At 34.5% G+C, this 24,706-nt stretch overlaps 1 protein-coding gene across 1 annotated transcript in view; it reads left to right on the top strand.

Moving 5' to 3' along the window:
• The window catches only part of LOC128992511 (filamin-C), a 143,066-nt gene that overhangs the window by 43,357 nt on the left and 75,003 nt on the right, over window positions 1-24,706 (top strand). The window contains exons 2-7 of the mRNA XM_054416119.1: window positions 14,185-14,309; window positions 19,371-19,501; window positions 21,011-21,224; window positions 22,713-22,824; window positions 23,744-23,931; window positions 24,452-24,610. Of these exons, the coding sequence (XP_054272094.1) occupies window positions 14,185-14,309; window positions 19,371-19,501; window positions 21,011-21,224; window positions 22,713-22,824; window positions 23,744-23,931; window positions 24,452-24,610 (929 nt within the window). The remainder of the gene's footprint in view (window positions 1-14,184; window positions 14,310-19,370; window positions 19,502-21,010; window positions 21,225-22,712; window positions 22,825-23,743; window positions 23,932-24,451; window positions 24,611-24,706) is intronic.

Below are 24,706 nucleotides of genomic sequence, written 5' to 3'. Positions count from 1 at the left end.
TTCCACGCCGACCTGTATAGTAGAGTGTAGTGCTTTGGTCTGTCGGCTTTACAAGTTAAAAGTGTAGAAAGTTATTTACAATTCTGCAACTAACCAACTGTCTACTGTTCAGGAAGTTGCTCTTTGTAGAAACTTGCAGTTGTAAAAGAGTAATTAGTTTCTGCAAAAAAAAAACATTTTGCCTGTTAGACCAGTCGGATTTTAATGTGACTATGCAGCGGTTTTAGCAACTTAAATGTTTACGTAGGGTCCGAAGCCGAAGTATCAGTGATAATTTTCTTAGCAAGTTGATGCAATATCAGGAAATCGCAATAAGTAATATGTTGTTTATTCATTTTATAACTAACCTCGTGATCTTGCATCAGTTAGAAATTAAGAGTTTCGAATAACAAGCTACGGCTCATGAATTCATGATAATTTTCGCGAGATATGAAGCGTGGAGGTTACGCATATACTTCACTGCCAGACCAAAATGTAACATTTTTTTAAATATTAGTTGTGAAAATGTGTTCAGAAACCTACTTGCGTTTAATGTTGCTGATTACAAGGTAAAAAGTTACACATTTTCCAAGTTATATACGTTGGTTTAGTCATGTTTTCCTTTGTTTCTAGAATTAAATAATATGTGACGTACAGACAATGGTTCTACTTTGATATTAATTGGTAATTTTTTAATCAAATATAACAGAATTCATTATCATTTTGAGACGTTTTAAGGCTACGATTTATAAATAATATAGTTGAGTATATTTTACTTTAATGTCTCAAATAATTATCCCTAAGTAACGTAAACACTTTGTTGAGTTCGTACAAACGTTGAAAAACCTCTCATACTCGGAGTCACAAAATTGGTAATTACCATTTATACTTAATATAATTAATAATCTATAATTAATTAAAGTATCTCAAAGAAGATTATTTACAATTGAATTGCTACACGGACTCAAAAATAAAAGTTTGAAAATTTTAAAGATGTTTTTATTGTATCATTTTGATAATTAAAAATAGATAAAAAAATATACACATATCCGACTCTTGTATATCCTTTTAGACACTGGCGGTGTTAGGATCAGTCGTTTTAGGCCGGGGCCACACTTGTAATTTTCAACCAGCGAGACTGTTTTTTCCGTTTTCACGTGCGACGCACGTGAAACAGTTTGCCCGTGGCCACACTCGTCAACGAGATAGGTTTTTCGGGCAAACCAGCGAGACTGATAGAGCACGCCACACTGGCAATAAAAATCGTCCGTGTCCGTGATACGCACTCCCCCCCCTTCCACGCTCTCTGTACAGGTTAAAACTAGAAACGTCCGTGGAAAAAGTTCAGCGAGATTAAGATGAGTGTGTTCACTCCCATAAGCCGCAATGCCCCGCGACTAGTTTTACGTGCAACGCCCGTGGGATGTTAGTAGAGAATACACGTGCAATTCCGTTTGTCAGTCTCGCTGGTAAAACCAGTGAGACTGACAAACGCGTTCACGGACGTTTTTACTCTAGTGTGGCCTGCCCCATATACCGTAATGTATCTCTCAAACCCACGGGTAACGCCCGTGGAAAAAATTCAGCGAGATAAGATGAGTGTGGCCCCGGCCTAGGATGCGAGGTGCAGTAGTTTTACTCGTAACACAGAATAAAGAAGTTGATTATATATTCTGTGTATTATTATATGTGAATGATAAGCTCAAAAAGTGTGTCACCACCCCTGGTACACTAACAGGTGGTTTACTTTATTGGTTGTTCAGAAAATCCCAACTATGGCGGATACTTGTTCATCGATTAATATTTCGACTCTAAACATTACTAATGCTATAAAATAACTGAGCGTTCATAATCAATGGTCTTCGGTTTGTTAGAGAGCACAGCCGCAAAATGCAGTGTACAAAATGTGTATTCTGCCCATCAATGTATAATACTCTACATATAATCGATACATCGATGGTTCTGCCAATGCCAAGGGAGATGAACAGAGACTGATAACGGAAGTGGGGAAAGTGGGCGTTTAATTGTTGCCTCACCGGAAGTCCTGAGTCAGCTGATTAGTTCCGATTGTCAGCTGATTGCACTAATTCACTTTTCGTCCCATGTCCTCACAGGTATTCACCACCCTTCCCCACATCCGTCTCTTTGCTACTTCAGTGGGCCTTTGTTGTGCAATCTGTTGTGCAGGTTGACGTTTGGTAAATTCTGACGAGCGACTAGGTTTGTAATGAAAGAGTAGATTTAGGTCCAATGACTTTGGAATATTGAATTAGACATCCCTTTTGTGGACCAGCTCAAAATTCTTATCCAAATCGAAAATAGTAGTTGAATACCGATACCCTCAAAGAGTGTTCCAGAGTCAAGATTCTATTATCTTTTAGTTTTTGTTACTGTGATGTTGTGACGAAAAATATGCCTTAGTAAACGATCCTTAAGTTTGGACCAACAGCGCGCTCTGTTGGTTGCTAAAGTTACATAATTTAATCAAATCCAAATCAAAATAAACTTTATTTCCGTACAAGTGTACAGTGTAAAACACTAACATACAGTTCAGTGAATTACCATTGCACAAAATAAAAAGAATATACATAAAAACTTAGAAACAATTAGTGGAATTATATATTTCATAGAAAGCAATTTTCTTTCTAAAACTAGTGACAACGTTAGCATGGGAATGGGACGTACAGTTCAATCCATGGTCGAAGGTTATGCTTAATTTTGCCATTTTGACGCCTTAACTAAGACATTCACACCACATATTATATTAAAACGAATATTTTTAGTCCATACAATATATTATACATAATATTGTTTTACGTCAACTTTTCTTCATAGTTTCGGGTACGACACTTCTGTTTCTGTGGGGAGTTGTATATCGTTACTGGTTTTTGTTTATAACAATAATAAAGTAAAGTAAAATATTATCTATGATCTATTTCTTAAGGTGAAAGATAGCAAATGTGTGGTTAATTTTCGCTGTACATTCTAAAATTTCCTTTTATCTAACTCACTATATATTTCTCACTCATTTCTATGAGAATCAGAAATTAATGCCTTATAGTTTTCTGCAACATCAAAAATCAGATTGTAAATGTTTTACTTAACAGATTTTTTTTGTGGGTTTCATTTGAAACAATGATTTTATCCTTAAACTGACTTTAAACCCAATTTACCAAAATATACACAGATGGGTATTCCGTCTGGCGGAGTTATGCAGCGCCCACGGGGACCACGGATCGCTCCATTCTTGGAGTTGTCAATGATAGGCCTCGCTCCCTCCTACACTGCTACACCTGACTAACTAACTCACATTCCCAATCGTTAGTGTTTCCGGTATTTAATTCGTTGACTTATCAGGTAGTGTATATTGTATTCGGACCGTTACTGCGTTATAAAGCCATCCGGCACGAAGGACCAAAATTGTGTTCTTAGTGTATTTTTCGTTCTTAGATTTTGTACACCCACGCGAAAGTTTACATTTATGTTTTGTTTCATTATTACTTAATTGAGTCATAGACTAACCAACACAAGTAGACTTCTCATCCCATTGTGAATTTTGAAGCTCGTTTTTCATGTCTAGTTCATGTACGCCACACTGGGCGCTAGTGTCGACGAAATTTTGTTTATATTATTTTAGGGTTAATTTCTTGATTTGTGCTTTACTGTTTGCTTAAATAACTAGGGGACAATTTATTGTTTATGATTAGATCGTATTATTTGGTTAAACGAGGTTTTAAATGACTGTATTAACGGGAAACAAATTGTAAACAAAACACGACCTCAACATAAACCGTACAGAACTAACAATAAAATTGTCTTCAGCTGTTCCATTAGGATGAGAAATCTACTTGTGCTGGTTAGTCTATGATTGAGTTTATTTTGCATATGCGTACTCGAATTGAAAAGTTTCACTAGACAATATTGTCTGTCTATCAACGGGGAATATGAACGATGCAAGTTGGCTTTGATCTTGTTATTAGCAATTCTTTTCAAACTTTTTCACATTTTGTATCTTTACACTTGTCTTCATATAACTTAAATGCATTTACATGCCAAGGTTTTCATTTTGAATGAATTAAGAGTGTTGGCCCCCTTTACCTGATTAGGGAGATACAATGATAGTGTTAATCTACTTAAATATAGGCTATTATATGTCGTAATAAGGAACGTAAGCATCTGAACGTATTTGGTTTTGAAACATCTTCTCTTTTACACTAATTCGATTAAACTTACTTGTTAAGAACACTTTCAAAAGCATATAAATATTCTCAGTTATAGCGAAATAATTCATTGTCCCAATAGATCTTTCTCAAAGGGCCAACGAACCTTTATTCTAAGTAGAATTGGGAATTTCCATTATCTGAACAATGTTTTCGTTTAACTGTATTATTACTTCCACCTCTGTTATATTTTACCTGTAAACTTTCTAAGTAAAACTATGTTTCCTAAAACAATAAAACAATGCGCGTGTATTATGTGCATTTATTAGGCTCGGTAATACTGTACCGTAAAATGGGGTGAATAGAAACAACAGGGTGAATAGAAACAAAACTTCAATGAATGATTCACATTTTTATAACTTTGTTATACATTGACTTTATATAAGGGAATTATTTTCCCCCATTATAACCATATCCTATCTACATGGGAAAAATTAGTTTAGCATATTGGTATCACTGCTTTGGATGTTGGATGATGCGAAACACCATTTGAAAATTTTGGCGAAAAACATTCTTTTCAAAACTTTCTCTCTAAGTATGATCCTATTACATGTATTTATGTTAATAACCATTTTTTATATTGTCTTAGGTATCTTAAAACCAAGTGTGTTAATAGATTAGCCTTAGAATAAACTATATTTTTTTACTTTATTTTTAATTTAGGTTATGTCATGATTTTGCAAAACCAGGGTGAATAGAAACACTTTTTTTTTACCAGTGGTGCCCAGAAAACCCCCCAAAAAAGAAAAAAAATATACCAGAGATGAAGATGATTCTACATCAGTCACACTGGAAGAAAGTGACAAAGACGAACAATTTGATGAAGAAGAACGAGCATACCTAGCTCAAGACATCAGTGAGTCTTCAAAATTGTCCCTTCATGATCATGTAATTGTCAAAGTAATGGGGAAAAACAAAACTTGCTATCGTTTATATGTTGCAAAAGTTATTGAATTTGACGAGGAAGGATAAATAGGAAGATTCATCAAGAAAATTGCGCAAACCAACAAGTTCTGAGAGACAGATTAAGAGGCCCTCTTCAAAGTCGATGACGTAATACGATCGGCTTCCAACTCCCAAGCCGTGTACAACTTGTAGATTTAAGGGAGTATTGTATTTTGAGGAAGATTTGTCTGATTTTACTCTTCATTTAGTTGGTTTCTATGTAAGATTTTGTTACTCTGATTTCACCCATTGTCATTTATGTTCTTCGATTTGTTTGGATAAGGGTTTATGAAAACGACGTTTTTATACTTCGTACTTATAAATAAATGTGTTAATTAACTTTAAATATTTTTATTTACAACAACCTAAGCTAACAAGCATAAATTTCATGTTTCTATTGCCCCTGGTAAGTGAGGAAAAGCAACAATCATCAATTTAACACAGTGTTTCTATTCACCCCAAAGTGCGGGGTGAATAGAAACAGCCATATTTTATTTTTTTTCTGCTTAATGATTAAAAAGAAAAAAAAATTGATAACTGGTTTGAGTAGAGGAGTTCAAGACCGAAAATATGAGCTAGTGTTGAAAATTAAAAAATTAAAAATATCGGTTTTACAGAAGCTTAAAAGTCAAAAAGTGTTTCTATTCACCCCATTCTACGGTACTCATACTGCCGGAGCTTGTGGGTTTGTGTGTGCGTGTGCCCGCGCGTGTGAGTGTGGGATGGGAGTGGGAATGATTAACACTCTGCCATAATAAACCATCACATTGGCATTGAGGGCTGACCGACCCTTCATTAGGTGCTAATGCTTTGTGTTATACAGTCGCCTCCGCTGTAGACTTAAACGCGCGGTCGGACCGAACGCGCTTCTTTTCATCTTTGTATCTACGGATTGTGTTTGGTTGACAGTCGAAGAAATACAAAAATTTAACTTTGGATTTTTATTTTGAACGGGTTGTTCATTGTAGTGGTTATACATTGTCGGTGTTTAAACGTGATGAGAAGTAATGCGTTTTTAAGTAGATTAAAGTATTTTATTTCGCATCTTCCACATTCTTTATTCACATAAGTGGTTTGAAACTATCTCAACCAACATTTGGACCAGTTTTCGTAACTGTACGAAACTGAAAAAATGCCACTCATCTCTTATGGGGAACTTTCTCTGTAATGTAAACACCATCCACCAAAAACCTATTGATATTTTTTATTTAAATGCAAGACTATATGATATAACACAACACCTATACACCAGAAAACACATTTAAGTCGGATATGAGTGAAATATAAGTGGAATGGATGAGATAATAGCTTCATTACTGAATGATTATCCGTTTTTTGTCATGAAACTAATCTTTCTCTTGATCGAACCGACAACGTACTAGTTTAGTTGAGCACTACACTATACCCACTTTATACTTAACTATCTAGTTGTATTCTTCGAGTATGCAGTATCATTGAATATAGACGCTACTGAGAGATGGTACTCAACGTATGTGTATGTAGGTTAGGTGGAGTTTGCATGTGTAATCGATGAGCCGTGTGGTAACCAGTTACTGTGTAGATCTAGATGACAACAATGAGGCGCGGTAGAGGTGGGCCGAGTGTCCTTGCACGACCTACTGTAGTACCTTTTAGGCCTAGTTTGTAGATGAAGGTAAACAAATGTGTACTAAGAGATATACTGGTTTGTACGCATTTGTAGGCTAAACAATTAAAACATCCTAATCGGAAATAAAATACCCCCGCCGCAGCAAACCTGACGCCTATGCGAATTTCCATTTGGCTGAATTGATTTTCAATTGATCTATTTAAATAACATTAGGTTTAACGAGTACCTAGGTTTGCTGCTACAAGGAAACTAATAAAGTGTGTATTTTAAGTAAAATAATTATTGCTTAGTATAAAATGAATATATTTGCCAAGTTAGATCAAAAGATATCCATAAACAAGCAAACTACAAAATTTTACAATATTCTCCATAAGAATAACATGGGAATTTTAAATTTACCATTTTTTTAGTCTTCTCCGTAACCAATAACCGTACAAAAACACTTTGATATACTGAATTGTTTGTTTTTTTAAGCTCTTTAAGAAGGTTTAGAGAAAAATTGGGAAATTTTGTGTTTTGAGGGTCAAAAGTGAGAAAAACCAATTTTTACCCCATAAAACCCTGTTCCCATGGTCCGATCATGATGGATCGCGAACTCATTCAAGTTTATCCCGCCTTACACCTTCAAACCAAATTTTATCAAAATCGGATAAAAATTGCTCAAGTTATCGTGTTCACGGACACACATATATATATATATACACATATATAAAATTTTGAACGAGTGGTGTTTTTGGCCTCTGGGGACATCAAAATGAAAAAGTAAATCGGTCCCGGGCCTAAGTCTTACCATGAGACCTACGGTAATAGCTACTTCCCTATAGGGAAATTCGCTAAAAAAAACCCTAGCTGTTAATTATTTCAGCTAATATAGTTATATCAATCTGCACTTGGGAATTTTTTCATCATTAATGTGTTTTGCAAACACTGCACCATGAACTATTAAATATTAGTTATTGATAAGTAATTTTTTTCACGTAAACGTGTATAGACAAGTATACATTGTGATATTTTGATATGACAACTGTTCTGCAAGTTAACTTTTTACTTCAAATGGTAAAGGAAAGCATGAATTCATTCCAACGGACAACACCTTTTTACAATAACATATACAAAATATATATTATTTTACAAAATTTCACAAATTAAGTATGACGCTGCGCCTATATATGAGATGGCAGACACAAGTATCGTTACGGTTAAAATAACAAAGTTAACAAGTAGCCTAACAATGAGTAACAACGATGATTAGTAAATAAATAAAATTAATATAATAATATAATAAAATAAGTAAAAAGACTAGTAACGAGACGACAAAATGCAATGTAACAAAGAGCAGGATAACAAAGTGGACGAATAACAAAGTATAACAATGTATAGCAAATCAACAATAGTTAAATATACATAAAATAAATATAAATATAATAGTTAAATATTATCATAATGAACTAATTTAATTAAAGCATGAGATAACATCAATAAAATGTTGATGGCCTTGCTGGAATAAACGCTTGATCCCTCGTTTTTCAGCTGATCAGAAGAACTAGAGTATGAACACCAAATGTACAGCTATTTTGGTCGTTATTGTCGGAAGTATGATCTCAACTACCGGTAGTGAAAAAGATTTTTTGTCCGTGGTGGAAGTAGGAGCTTTCTTCCAACGTTCGTTTTTACATTTTTTTGAAAACAGCGTCTATTTATGCAATTCAAAAAGTGAATTGTTTTACTATAATTTATTTTTGTAAAAAAATACAACCGACTTCAAATGCTCTAAAAAGAATGAAATAATTTCAATAATGTAAACTTTTGTATTAGGCAAGCTCACGTATTTTAAGTCGGCGCGACTCTATGATGATTTTTGAAACAAAATTGAAAGAGGGTGTCCATATTGCAGGTGACTATCTATAACTAGAGGTGTTAATCTGCATGTCTTTTTAATAGTTATGCGTTAAGTGTTATTTTATTACCGTAATCAGAGATCGGCATTATAGTGGTATTAACGAGTATCTTTAAAAAGATTATAACGCATTTAAATGTTTCTAACTTAGAAAAGTAACGTTTTAATACTAAACTAGCTTCTTTTCCCTATCATAAAATCAAACTAAATTATTTTCCTATTCATATAGAACATTTGTGTGTGTTATTTTCATAATGCATTTATTCTGAAGTAAACATAAAATACAAGAAAATATTTCCTTTAATATATAAACAAAACAGTTCAGTACAATTTATTCATTTTCAAAATACACACACAATATTTAATTTCAATCATATTTGCAGTTTGAGCCGCGCCGACTTGAAATACGTCAGCTTGCCTAATACAAAAGTTTACTTTATTGAAATTATTTCATTCTTTTTAGAGCATTTGAAGTCGGTTGTATTTTTTACAAAAATAAATTAATTCATGATTTTTAGTGACTGTATAATTTTTTATACTGTATATTAATTACTTGAGGATTTTTGATAAGCAAAACTGTTTGACACAATCAAAAGTTCCACAGAACAATCATTATTTTAATACTGCTTGAGTCACCTGTTCAGGTTACATAATCAATGGGTATGAAAATAAACATTTTTAGATATTCCTTAAGAAAGAAAGAAATGTCCATTCCCTTATGCCTAATGAAAAACTAATTGTCTTTTCTAGATACATTGATATGTCAGACATCATCGTTTCCTGCAATCGGTGTACTTCTACATTATATAAAGAAATACAGTAACGTCTCAAGCCTTTTGGAACAATATGAAAGTTATTCCTCAGCTACCAGCACAAAAAAATCTCTCAAAAGTGGAAAATTGGTCGTTAACACGTATAGTACCTTTGGAAAATATTATATGAAAGATTGGTTCAGCTAAAAGTGGTGTAAGTCATGTAGGGGGTTTTGTTTGCTCAAGATATAGCCTAGTCGAAATTGCAAATCATCTTCTTCTAGGACTTGCCGAAGCAGGCATAATAGTATTTATATGTTATAGCATAGACAAAAAGAATTAAATATAGACCGTCAGCCGTGCTGCGGTTACCATGGTTACCATAGGTTCCTGCGCACACCGCTGTAGTTTACGTAGCGCGTACGCCGTAAATACATAGCGCTCCAAGCGGTGTGCGCCAGAAGCTATGGTAACCGCAGCACAGCTGACGGTCTATATTTAATTCTTTTTGTCTATGGTTATAGTAACTGGGTAGAGAATATTAATAAACACGAGAGGTCGCCCAGTGGTCGAAACTCGACCAAAAATGTAATGTACTCACTTCTCTATTTTCACCCCACACTGTAAATAAAACATGTGATTGGAGTTTCTTCCATTTGTTTTGATTTTCTGTTTATATTTCGTTGTTATTTTGTCACCAGCATGGCAACGCATAAGATCCATGTAAATTTTTTCAAATCTTTAAACTCATTTTTTGCGCTTATCTTTGAGCCTATTTAAATTTATAAAGGGATTCTGCACACCTACAGGAAAATAGCTTTCTAACGGTATGCGTAGATTTTCCCTACGATGCACACGAGCTGAGAAAAAAGGTTTTAAAGAAACATGCTTGCCTATTAATATATAGATAGATAAAGGGATTCTGCACACCTACAGGAAAATAGCTTTCTAACGGTATGCGTAGATTTTCCCTACGATGCACACGAGCTGAGAAAAAAGGTTTTAAAGAAACATGCTTGCCTATTAATATATAGATAGATAAAGGGATTCTGCACACCTACAGGAAAATAGCTTTCTAACGGTATGCGTAGATTTTCCCTACGATGCACACGAGCTGAGAAAAAAGGTTTTAAAGAAACATGCTTGCCTATTAATATATAGATAGATTCCACATCTGCAAATGAAATATGTATATGAAAGATTGGTTCAGCTAAAAGTGGTGCAAGAGCCATGTAGGTGGTTTTGTTTGATCAAGATATAGCCTAGTGGAAATTGCAAATCATCTTCCTCTAGGACTTTCCGAAGCAGGCATAATAGTATTGATATGATATTGTAACTGGGTAGAGAATATCAATAATCATTCCACATCTGCAAATGCATGTTTAGTAATTAAAATATTTAACACTTTTAAGACAATTGACGATTATGCACTGTCACACTTCTTAGGTCGTGTAAGGAATAATTGCATTTAATTTATATTTAGACCTGTTTTACGAATGCTTTGGTTTTCACAATACACCTTTATTTGCCAATATAATACAGCTATTAACTGAAACATATATGTTTTTGTAAGTCAGAATATTCCATACTAAAAACAGAATTACTGTATACACAAATCAGGTCAAACGTTAAAATAAATTTTTTATAGTAACCAAAACAAAATGCATTTTTCTCAATGTAATTCATTTAGGCTCCATGGCAAGGAATAGTTTATTGATCAATATGAAGCAACTGTTTCATGAAGAATTGTCTGTAGCTTCATTTAAATGGAATAACAACTAACAGCTGTAGGAATGTTATTATTTATTGCCTTCTCTGCACAAATGTAAACAAAATAAATGTTGAATATTTAAGGTTTTCAGAATTTTTCACCGAAACAAATATTATACTTAAACATAATATATAAGGTACCTAATAGAAACTCTCCTGGTTATTTTGGTGGTGGAACCACACTGATCGGTAAAAGAATCACAGAGAAATTGGTGAACATACATAGAATAAAAAAAACATCGCCACAAACAAATTGAGAACCTCCTCCTTTTGTTGGTAGTGGGGAAGTCGGTTAATAAAACCCCCGATTTTGGTTAGTTCTCTTGTTTTATTATTATAGACTTAAGTTTTTAAGTCTAGGCAACGTTTCTTGTAAACCGCTCAACTAATCTGGAAACGGAAAATGTCAGTGAAGAACACAATTGGCCTGGGAACCGAGAAACAGAAAGAAAACAATGGACGCCGGTCACGCGCGATGGTCATGTGACCTTGAAGACAGCAACTGACCAGCTGCGCTGAATAAACAGCTGACCATCAGAAGACACTTCCGCCGGAACCGTGTCACTGTGACGGACGAATACGGCGATGTTGACGCCCGATCACTCCAAACACGATAGAGAAAACTCCTTGATATGTCAAAGTCGAAGCGATTTAGAAAACTGGTTAATGGATGATGTCCGGTGGGTAAACAGATGGTCAATTTATCAAGGAAACAGTAGGCTGACTGATTAATACGAATTATATATGCAGGTAGCCAAAATGAAACTTCCTTATGGAAACTATAATTGTGTGACCTTACTACCTTTTTTGGCAATCCCAAATCTTGTACGATTTTCTTTCCATTTTCGTAAAATGTTGTTAGTCCTGTAGTTGGGTCATTGATTTTTTGGGCCTACAACTGGTTCCACCTTTGATTATAATCTCTCGCTATGGTCTTGTGACTATCTAATGTAGAACTTTTGTTAAATCCTGAAGCACCAATAGCCCTATGCCAAAAGGCATCAAGGTAAAGAATCAATCTTGCTTGGAAGTGAACCAGCAACCTTCAGCTTTGAAGGCAAACCATTCAACTAACCAGACAATTAAAACTCAATGAGATGTAGAATTAATTGACACTTTCCACATCTTTTTGAACAATTGTCACCCTAGATACTAGTCAGTACTAGTTTTCCCTAATGGGAGCTAGGATTCAGAAGCTCCATGGGAGCTAGCCTTCATGGAAAACAGGCAATGTTTTATTGTCCAATTTGCATTCAATTTAAACAACCCCTTATCTTTCCATTTCTACCATCCATTTATTCAACCCCCTTCAAAAAGTTAACCAATTTACCTTTTTAATGTTGAAATTCACTTGGGAAATCACTTTCAGTTGTGTAATTTTAATCCTCTCCAAGGTTAATCCGAACAATGAAGACAAACACTTTACGAAACCTCAGTTTTGCCAATTAACAATAAGCTGTAAACAAAGTATTAAATTTCTACTGCCAAATTGAATTAATTATGTTTACAGGGAAAGTTAAACCGTTTATTTATCTGCAGACAATATACAGTGTAATCTGAAGTAGCCTAAATGCTCGGAGTGAGGCAATGTCTATGCAAATGTATAGAAAGTCAGGCTATGGTGGGGGTATTTAAAGAAAGTGATATTGAGTGATTAATATAATAGTGTGAACTCTTCCATGGCAGTAGCTACAACTCCCAGACACTTTCAAGGTCATAGTGAGGGAAATTACCAATGATATAATGGTTTTGTATTTAGCAATGCAATTCTGAATGTTCCTAGAGTCCTTGTTGGGGTTCTTGAGAAGAAATCAATAATTAATAAATAAATTCTGAAAACATATTACTTCTTTGACTTGTAAATTATAAAAAAATATTTAACTCATGGATTCTGGCTATATGGGATGTTTGGCATCAATAAATATTAACCAGAGTCCATTTTCCTACCTCTGGTTGTTGACAAAAAACATTTATTTGTCGGGCGGAGATGTGGGAGGGGCCCACCTAAATCAAATGCTGAAAACATAGAAGGATGGCTGAAATGTTTGTAAGATGCTTTGGTTGGTCCTCAAATGATGCTTCTCCTATTTTTATCGGTTATTTTACTTTGAATGTAGGAGTGTGTTCAACACAGACAATTTTAAGTGTTTAAAGAAGAGACAAATCTACTCATAGTCATACAATTAATAACACCTGGGATTCTCAAGTAATATTGTGCTTCCACAAATCCTCCTCACAGTTACAGCTGATAATTATTGCTAAACTGAACCTTGAAGCAGACTTGTATTTTGCTTGTTCCATTAGCTATCAGAGTGACCATGAAGGTGCACATTCCCGTGACTGATTATAAAAGTGGTTTGTATCATTTATTATCTGACTGAAAATCTAAATTATTGTACTTTCTAATTATTGTTAATTATCATAATTTTGTTCATACCATGGAATGATGAATCGTGGTTGAATGGATGTAAAGTATAAAAGTACCTACTAGAAATTTTAAAATGAGACGCCCATGGTATGACCACTGATACTTCTCCCAGTGCATACAAACTGGTGCCTGGTTGTTGGTAACAAATTTACAATTTTGATACAATTTGTCTTGTCAAAGATCTTGTTTATCAATGAGATTGTAACAAAATATCTTTCTCTAAAAAATAAAAACTGTTTTAAATCAATGATAAATATGTTATTAATTTTTTTCTATTCCCTCATACCTTATGGTTTCAATTTAAACCACACAACATAGTTAAGATAAAATTACACCAGTAGGATAAATAATTCAGAAAGAGTGATGGTAATAAACCAACTAATGTCTCCTCCTATTTGATATTTAGTTTGGTGTATTATTTAATGATTTACTGCTCTATCTGTTTTTTGTTAGAAAACTCTTTCATTCGTCAATGATTTTGCCCAAATGTTTTTCTTTCAATAAGTAAATTTGTAATTTATTGTCTGCTACATGATACTAGGATAAGTGTGTCAGCTAGTACTCAAATTATTGTATGTTTCTAGGTAACGTGGACATAGTAAACGGCAATCTGAAGCTGATCCTTGGATTGATCTGGTCGCTCATTGTCCGCTACCAGATCGGACGGTCCAAGTTCCCTCCACGGAAACTCATGTTGGCTTGGCTTAAGGTATGAATCCTACCTATATTGTTCTACATTAGTTAGTACTAAACAGAATGTTTACTTAAGTTAAGTATATTTTATGAATAAGACTAGCAAACCCGTCGTAGCTTCCTTCACAAAAATTTAAAAATTAAAATGTTACGTTCAACCTGAGTATTTCTAGACTTCTTGTTTTTTATTTAATTTAATTTATTATTATTTAATTTGATTTATTTCATTTAACTATTAAAAATGTGTTATGCAGTAAAACACTTTTTCGCTACACTACTGTGAAAGGACCTGTTTTCGATGCATGTTTATCACCTGCGAAAATCTATCATTATAGTCCTCGCCACCCTAACTTGAGGCAGCCCAAGGCCGCACGCAGTATATCTAGTGCCTCAAGTTATTATGCGAAAGTAATGTTTACTATCTTTTTTAGATTTTGCCTATGCAAACAAAAAATATTTGTTATTGTTTTATCAACTGTTTCAATACACAACAAATAAAGTAAATATTAACTTTAAATTTAAGGCATAACCTAAAAAATGCTAAGAGTTTTGTAATTTAGAAAATAATTATTCTTTGTGTAGCAAAATTAACCTTCAAAACACGAGTGAAAGTGGGTCTATACAGGTCTATACATATTCTTGACCATTTAAAGTGCTCGATAAATCTCACACTTCAAACATGGTCTCATATATGTACAGTAATGACATATTTCTTCTATTTCAAGCCACAAAAATAATGTAAATATTTGCATTTCATGTAATAAAATATAACCAGCTGTTCCCTTAATTAATAGTGCAGATTCAAAAGTATTCATGTGTTGAAATGTAAACAAATCTCCCCATAAGGATAACATGGGAATTTTAAAAGCCACTGGGGCAGAGCCCTAATGGAGTTTCTTGAAAACGCTTCTTATTGCACACCTAGATGTTGATTGGAACCTCCATGCCAATCCCTCACTTTTTTTGGCTTTGGTTTTATGGCTATAGTTTTTGAGATATAGTGATCAGTGAGTGAGTGGTATTTGACTTTTACAAGTATGTATAATAAAGCTAGACTCTTATTGTTGACTCTATTTGTTTTGACTACTGTGATTTCTTCTTGTAATTGATGGGTCTAGGCATTGACTTTGCCTCTCCTATCTTCTCCATCTATCCAACTTTCCTTTTTTATCCACCATTAACTGTGTCTCTCATTTCTTTATCACATCCCTCTTCACCTCACCAATGAAAGGAGCTAGATCTTCCTCTTCAACTCCTTCCTCTATCACCTTAAGACTATTTTGGGGATTCTTTTTTCTCACATTCTTCTCATATGTAAACCATCTTTGTCTTGTTATTCTACTGTCCCTCTTAGGATGTCTTCATGTACTTTCTTCCAATCTCTTTATTCCTAATTCTATTCCCGGTTTTTTAGAAATATAATTTCTCTAGCATTCTGTTCAATTCTCATCCCCCGTTCATTCCATACTTACAATTATTAAAAAGTATTAATTATGTGTCACACATGTCTTTTTGCCTTCAATGTTACATCCTTATCTGAAAAATAAGTTACTGTAATCATTTTACAACATTCTTATAGCTAATATTTATTCATATTCATTCATCATAAGTATGTCAGTAAGCTAGAAAGGTGATTCGCTGAGAGTTAGTGGCAGTAAATGTTGCTATTAAACGCTAGGTGTTCAGTTAAAGGCGTTGAGCAACACACTTTTTCCACTGACCAGTTTTTATGTTGTAGTCCTGAGTTACCGTACAAACAGGTCACTTGTACTAAGTGCCACTTCTAGTTTTATAGCTAGAGTACTTTCTTCGAAGCAGTTGATCAGCTTTCATTACAGAGTTTGTAGATTTAAGTAAAAGTTGGCTTAGAGTTTAAATATTGACTATTGGGTACTAATAGTCAAAGATTTAAGACGCATAGTTTGTTTGTATTTTAGATTAGACATAATTCTGACATAGTAATTTGAAATTAAGTATAAAATTTTAAACACATTGCATAATAAAGGTTGTTTAAACGTTAAAAGACCTTTGTAAATATTAGGTATTAACTTTGTACCTACTACACAGTATCAATCATTGCTAATTAATTTTCCTGCTGATAATTTTTATTTCATACTACAGTCAGATGTTCTATGGCGACAAAAATTTAAATGGCATGGACTCCCACTGTCTTCATAATTCTAGTTTCAACCTAAACAAAGACCATACCCTGTGTTATCGTTAAGTTTTTGTCTAAAGAAATACATCTTCTCCTGATTCAGGCGCTCTGTATATAATGTCTGCTTTAATGGTATTATAGTACAACTAGCTGTACCCGCGGGCTTTGCCCCGTTTAACTTCTTAATTTTCAAGATGATCTCGTTCGCATGGCTCAATCACGTCCTGGTTGAAGTTCGTTCGCTACGCTCACTCACCTTTAGGTTGGAGCTCGTTCGCTGCGCTCACTTGCCTTCAGGTTAGCTCGTTCGCTACGCTAACTCTTCTCCAGGTTGAAGTTCGTTCGCTACGCTCACTCACCTTTTGGTTGCAAATTAGCTGTTGTCATTAATTAAAATAAATAATAGTGCTGCACCCTGATGGTAATCATTGTAACTTTAATGCAATTGAACATCATAGAACAGAACCAACTTGTTTAATTGAAACAGCTGTTAAGATTCATTAATTCCTTTTAAATATGAAAAATCATAAGGCTAACATGGGAAACTCCAGAGCCACTGGGGCGGAGCCCGAGAGTCCGATCAGAATAAAAACAACTTAGTTTTCCTATTTAATGCCTAAAGAATCAATGTACCAAATTTCAGCCTCCTAGGTAAATGGGAAGTGGGAGAATTAGCGATGAGTGTGTCAGTGAGTCAGTGAGGGCTTTGCCTTTTAATTAATTAATTAATTAAAGTATAGATTTCAGAATTGTATTGATGTTTGCCAATGGTGAGGTAGACGCTCTGTCTATCATGTCTGTTTTAATGGTATTATTACACATTGTATTGATGTTTGCCAATGGCGAGGCAGACGCTCAGGTGATGTAACGTCAACATACAGCTGCCAGTTGACATTTCAGGGGTCATCACCAGTGAAAGTACTCTTCCCACCTTCACTCATGCTTCTTTCTCCATCCCTCTCTCACTCTCAATGATATTTAAAGTATTTAAATGCCACTACGCACTTTCAATGTTATTCAATAAAAAGCAACTAGATAACAATGAAACAGTTTCGAGTTTTGACTATTTTATAAGAATTTAAGTACACTACAAATAAAGCTTGTTTATTAGTTATCCCAGAGATTCTTGAGGTATACTCCCTCTTGGTATATACAGCTGTAGACTATAACTGTACATCTGGTAGGTAGGAATGAGGTAGTACACGAGGAATGTGTCAGCACCAGTTGGACCAGGTTGACCTTCATCTGAGTGATGTCATGAGTTTGGGCTTGGTTTGACCCCTGACCTCACCTTAGACTCAAGTCATTGCCATTTGAATAAACCCTCATACCTAATTGTGTCTAAAAGTATAGTTGACTATTTTCACAAAAAAGCTTCTATCTTTGAAATTGTTCACAAATATTACAGATACATGGTATGGGTTTAGTTCAAAGATATGTCTTTACAAAATCTGTAACATTTTTACTACAATGTTACAATGTTAATCTATATATTAATTTGAAACTGATTTTCTTTGTCACAGCTATTTAGAGAGAACGGCTGGGCGTAGAAACTGGGTAGAGGTGTCTAAAGAAAGGTCTTGGTCTGTAGATGAGCCATCAAAAGAGAAACATTGTGAATTCCCTTGGGGCTCTGCCCCAGTGGCCTTTGAATTCCCATCCCATGTTATTCTTATGGAGGAAAACGAGGGTTTTGTCACAGCTAATTTGAGAGAACGGCTGAGCGTAGAAACTTGGTAGGGGTCTCTAAAGAAAGGTCTTGGTCTGTAGATGAGCCATCAAAAGAGGAACGAGGTCAATTCCCTTGGGGCTCTGCCCCAGAAGCCTTTAAAGTTGCCTCCAGATTTGTTTACATTACGACCATATGCATAATTCTACACTACTTTTTAATGAAACAGCTGTTAATATTTAAATTGTGATTTATTGAATTTGTTAAAAATGAAGTACAGTATATTTGCAATGGGTTTTTCTGATTTTAAAATGGATTTTCTTCTGCATTGTGTCATGTTTTGCAATATGTTCTATTACCAAATCAGTAGAAAATCCTATTATCACAGTAACTCTTTTCTTTTGGAGTTATCTTATATCTATTGTATGGGTTGGTTTCTGCCTTTTTTACCACTTCTTGGAGATTGTACGTAGGTGATATTCGTTGGCATATTGCATCTGTAGACGAAACTTGGGTTGGTGTAATTATTAGAATGGAAAAGAGTGAGAAATCCTGGACAATTTGATATAGGCTAAAAATAAAACTGAATTAACACTGTTCTACATTTCTTGAGCAATCATTGAAATAACCGAATTGCAAACAATGGAAACATAGAAAAGGTCATAGAACACAATTTATAATCGTTATCATAGACAACCTAATGCGACTATGAGAGGGAAAAATTTGTGGAAAACACTAAAAAAACAAGATCAGCTTTTTGAAAAAATATAAGATATTTACAAAATATTTTGATTATATCTAACTGTTGTGTAGATTGTGAGTATTTCCATAATCTTTGAGTTGCCTGTAATGCAATTGCTCGAATTCGAGCAACAGGTACACTAGTACACAATGAACTTGAATTCAACATGTTTCATTGGGAAAAAATAATTTTTATGATTGATCTCACTTTGTGTTAGATGCTCATCTAATGAGAAAGGTTAGTGAGGATCTTACTTACAAGGAACTTTCCGTCCAAAATAGTTTCACTGTGGTTAGAATTAAAGATCTTTTAATTGTACAATCTTAGAACTAAAGTTTAGTTAAAATCGAGTGAAATTCTTTTTGCTTCTCCGTAAGTAATCAAATGACATATGTTTCCCTTATGGATATAAGCCATACACGGAACAACCTGTACAAGTACAGACATATACAATGTTTTGTACTCTAATTTCAATGCGACAAACAATATACGTTCACTTATCTTGCAGGCTGTGCTACCAGAATGCAGAGTTACCAACTTCACCACAGACTGGAACTCGGGTATATTCCTGAGTGCTCTGTTGGATTACTGCGAGCCTGGCTTGTTTTCTCACTGGAGACATCTGGACCCCAGTGATAGGTTGGTATAATGTTGACTGTCTTTGTGTTGCTTGTTAGTAAGGCTACACATAGAGAGATTAGTAGTATTTTATAACCATAATCAAATGGCAATCCATTGGATGCAAAAGGGATGAAGCTGGTCTAGTGGTTAGATTGCAGTGACTGTATTTTTCTGCAAATTATGTGGACAAATTTTAAAGTTATAAAAAAGTACAGCTGATTTTTTTTTTACTCAAGACATTTTTGCTGCAGTATGGTGAAAAACAAATTAATTCAAAGGTAAGCTATACAATTCTATAACAGAAAGACACATATTTTAGCCTTGGAACAATGTTTGAGGAAGAGTACAATTATAAAAAAAAACGAATTATGTGTAACATTTCCAACAAAATTACATGAAGTACAAGTATTGCACAAAGTACATCAAACCCTTACATAAAATTCTTTACAAATCAGTTAAAAGCCTTATCTATAAATGAAAGTATGTCGTAGTTAGCCACTTCCCTGTGATAACAAACAATAACGGTGGTGATAAATTCTGACACAGTTTACGTAGTTGCATGTTATACCTGTATAACAATTCAGCTTATCTCCGCATGACCTCTGCCGGAGGTTGCAGACAAAATGAGCACTCCAGGTTTGCCAAGCAAATGTTTGTTCTTCACTGTCCCACCTTAGCTTACTTATGTACCGTACTGTATAATACTGTAACGGTTAGCTTATGGGTTAGGGAAAGTTGAATATTTTACGGTTGTATGTATTCAAGGATATGTTTTGAAATTCACATGTTAATTTTGTAGGATTTCCCATTAAGCCGGTATGATTGCATTATCGGTCACACACCTTCTATTTTTTAATAGTTAATCCTTAAAAAGGATACATGAATGTTAAAGTAAAAGTTATTTTTTAATGCAATGGTGAATTTGACCATTCTTGTAATAAGTACTGAAGTGAGTTGCCATTTGTACTTTGGGGCCAAGCTTCCATTTTTCATTAAGCTGTTAGTCAGTTATGGCTTGTAACACGTTGCATTAAAATATCAATTATTTAATTGATATCAATCATTGAGATATAGGGACATATTTCAACCCAAACGAGTGTCTCTAGAAAGCCGTGATTAAAGGAATTAAGAAAAGGACTTAACACTGTTTGACAATGAACAAATTAAGACGTTCTGCGTGGGGAAGATGATTAAGTGGGATGTATTTTTAAAAACTATGTGTTTCAGGCCTTTTATCACGTAGTTTATAACATACCCACGTAAACACTTAATCTCACATTTCTGTGATATTTGTTACAAGTTGCTCTGTTTTGATTGACTACAATACACAGTCCTAAATCGGACAATTAAAGGTGGACTGTGCTTCTAAGTGCAACAGCCCTGTTGTGTGGGCTTTTCACGCACAATTGAATGCTTTTGAGCCAGTGCAACTTCAGATACCTGATGAACAGCAGCATCTATCCTATCAGATTTACGGTGTTTATGATTTCAAGCATTCCTCTTTACTTGAACATGTTTCCTCCGCAGCGTTCGTAACTGCCGCACAGCCATGGAGCTGGCCCGCGCTCAGTTTGGAGTTCCCATGGTGTTGGAACCGGAGTACCTCGCGTCGCCCTTCCTTGACGAGTTGTCTGGTATGACCTACCTGTCGTACTTCATGAAGGAGAACAGTCCCGGCTTCCGAGCGACTCTTCGCTGGGTCAACTCACAACTTAAGGAGAAACATGTCTCCAACTTCACTGTAAGTTGAGCTAACCTTCACTTTTGGTTACTGTTGAAAGATGTGTGATTATTTGTGATTGTAGAAATTAAGTATCCTCTGTGATACTGTTTTACCTTTATTTATTGCAAAATATTTTATAGGGATGCAATTATGATCCTTTTTTTTACTCATTTCAGAGCTAATATGGTGCATATTTTTAGCAAGATCGCTGGAGGCAAACATTAGGCCTAAAGTTTATTTAATGCTATTCTTCTCCACCAGCTTGAACTGTACTTCCATTGATCAAAATATTTTGCGTCATAGATAACTAAGTTTTGTACAACCGTAAATTTTATTCTTGGTTGAAAAATAATTTTCAACGTCATCTATCCTAATTCAGAATCTTTTTTTATAAAAAACTAGCTGGCCCGACAGACATTGTCCTGTCCTAATGTGGTTTTATGTCAAATGCTTGTTCATTTTCAAGATCTTGGTAGAAGTTCGTTCGCTACGCTCACTCACCTTTTGGCTGCAAATTAGCTGTTGTCATAAAAAAAAATAATAATCGTGCTGCACCCTGTTGGTAAACTTATTAACTTTTTAATGCTATTGAACATCGCAGAATCAAATTGCTTAGTTGTTCCAGCTGTTAAGATTCTTTAATTCCATTTAAATATGAGTACTCATAAGGTTAACATGGGAAACTCCAGAGCCACTGGGGCGGAGCCCTTTTGACGGATCTGTACCAAACTTCACACAAACCATCCTTGATTAATGCTTAATAATTCCTGAAAGTTTCATTACAATCTGTTGATCGGTTTCGGAGTCCTTAAAGGACAAACAAACATACATACATACAAACAAACATTCATTGGATTTTATATATAGATGTTCCAACTATTTAGCCTTACTCACGTAACTTAATCCAAAAACCTGTGCAGTAAAACCTCACTTACTTGACAATTTGTGGACTCGGAGGTTGTCAAACTATCAAGAACATTGAAATTTTTAATGGATATTAGTTTTAATAAATGAATACATAACAGATTAATTTTTACATATATAAATTTATTACTTACATGAGTATTTTTACACATTAAGTGAACAATCTTCTAAGAAATGTTGAATAATTAACAACTAAAACTTGAAAGTAGAACACAACAGTAAGACAAAGCCAGCTACATGTGCGCCCTGTCAGCTGTTGACTGTTACAAGGACTGTTCAGTTAACCAGCTGTCGAGTTAGTGTGGATTTTTACTGCAACAAGTTTTTTTTTGTAAGGAAATATTGTATAGTTACTGAGATTTTCCTAACACATTAAGCCTTCTTTTTGTCTCTTATAACAAAGTAGTTGCATTCATGTACAATTTAATGTGTACGTTTTGAATGAAAAAATGATTGATTGAATCTCATTTTACTATTGACAAACATAACCTCCAATAAGTCAATAGGTGACATACAGGTGTGAGTCAACTGTCAAGTGATGTTTATTCATGTGTCGTGCCAATGACAATGTATTGTCTACAGAGGGACTGGAACGACGGCAGTGTTCTGTGTGACCTCGTGTCTTCCCTAGGAGCTCCGGCTAGATATCAGCACAGCAACGACCCGACCGTCTGGGAGTCCAACTTGAACAATGGTCAGTAAATATCTTCTCATTGCCAAACATAAACTCAATGTTAAATTCAGTAGAATGGGTATAAATATCGTACTACCTATGAAAATAAAGCTATGTATTTCGTTATGTTTAAATAAGATTTTCTCAAGAGCTTATTATTAATGTTATTTTAGGAAGATGTGGCTTAAGTAGTTGATCAATCACAATAATTATTAAAATTGAAAATATTTTTACGAGGGTTTACCTTGATTAAGTATCTGGAATGGCTAAATAAAGTTATTATTTCAACATTTAAACTATCTTTGGGGACCAAGATAGGTCTTTTGAATTTAAAATTAAAATTCCAGCAATTTTCTAAATAATTTTACAGCTAAATTTTTTTTACGAGTCTTGAAATGAAATATCAAAGGGAGGGCTCGTTTAGTAATGTGAAATAAGTTTATATCAATATTGAAGCTAGCCTATAAAGTGACACTATTAACTATTTTAACCTCCTTTTTTGAATTTTAGGTAATGTTGTAGAAGGTTATAGTTTTGTAAAGGCAATAAATAGAAGAAACATCCTACATAACAAATTGTATGTTATGTATTTTTTATTTATTTTGCATGTAAAATGACACTGTCTATTGCATGTATGTAATGCTGAAAGACAATAAATGATGATTCTGATTCTGATTCTGATATGATTAATGAGTTTTCTTTAGAAAAGGAATAGGTTTATAGCAAGCTTATATCTAAGAAAAAAATTGAGTTTAAAGTCATATGGATTCACAAACAGGTCACAAAATGTAACATAGATATTCCACCCAAGTATAGGACTTTTTCAGAATTCAAATTAATAAAAAAATGATTCCTGATCAGAAAAAAAGTTCAATAAACATCCTTACATAAAAGAAAAAAGCATGATTAATGTATTACACATGTATTCTCTGTGCCACAGGCATTACCTCCGGTCGTAAGCTCGGTGTGGAGCCACTGCTACGGGCCAAGGACATGGTGGACAGCAACGTTGAACATCTCGGTGTGATGGCGTACGCGGCGCACTTCCAGTGGATCCCTCCTCGCACGGCACCCTCTCTCACTGTGGCGGCCGGCTGCGATACTCACACTACCAGGATACACACACCGGTAAACTTTAGTAGAATTTTTAATCTTAGACGTCACAATTTCATATTTTCAAAAATTATTAATTAGTATTTTATGGTTCTTATAATTGTAAACAGAATATTACAACCTCCATTGTCGTGAAAATTACAGTTTAAAAGAGTTATTGCAACTTTTGTGATTTTACCCCATAAAATACAATACATACGTTCTCCCACTGCTTGCCCATGATAAGGGCTGTTGGAAAGCTAATGGGAGAAAGTATGTGTCAGATTGCTGATACCGTTTATTTAATAAAATTGACAAGAAATTCACATGTTTCAAATTTTTTCTATTTTACACCCAAAGCAAAATAAACCTCAGGGCCCCCTGAGGTGAGGGACCCTGAGCGGCCACACCTTTCGCACATGCCTAAGGCCAGCTCTGATTACATTAAAGTAAAACTAAAATCAGTTATTCATACCCTTAAAGGATATGCAAAAATGTTTATTTAACTTTGGTTCTCATTTATTAATTAATATAATAACAATATTTCAACTTGCAGACCCACTTCAAGATAGAATTCCTGAGTGACGAAATTGACAGTCGCAACATCACTGTCGAAGTCGTTGGTCCTGAGCAACAGAGAGTTGACTGTCGATTGTCATTCGACAGTATCAGTGGCAAAGGAACATTCATTCCAACACATGTTGGCATGCACCAGGTATGAGTTTTGACAAAAGTTTTTACATATTTATTTTAAGTGGTTTTGTTGTAAAATGAAAATTGCCAGCAGAATACTTTTCAAGCACTTTTTTGA

Source organism: Macrosteles quadrilineatus, unplaced genomic scaffold, assembly GCF_028750875.1.
Source record: "Macrosteles quadrilineatus isolate MER2022 unplaced genomic scaffold, UCM_ALF_1.0 Scaffold_4__1_contigs__length_99947679, whole genome shotgun sequence".
Taxonomy (NCBI): Eukaryota; Metazoa; Arthropoda; class Insecta; order Hemiptera; family Cicadellidae; genus Macrosteles; species Macrosteles quadrilineatus.
Note: the sequence above shows the minus strand (reverse complement) of the source record. Positions and strands in the feature narration are given on the sequence as shown.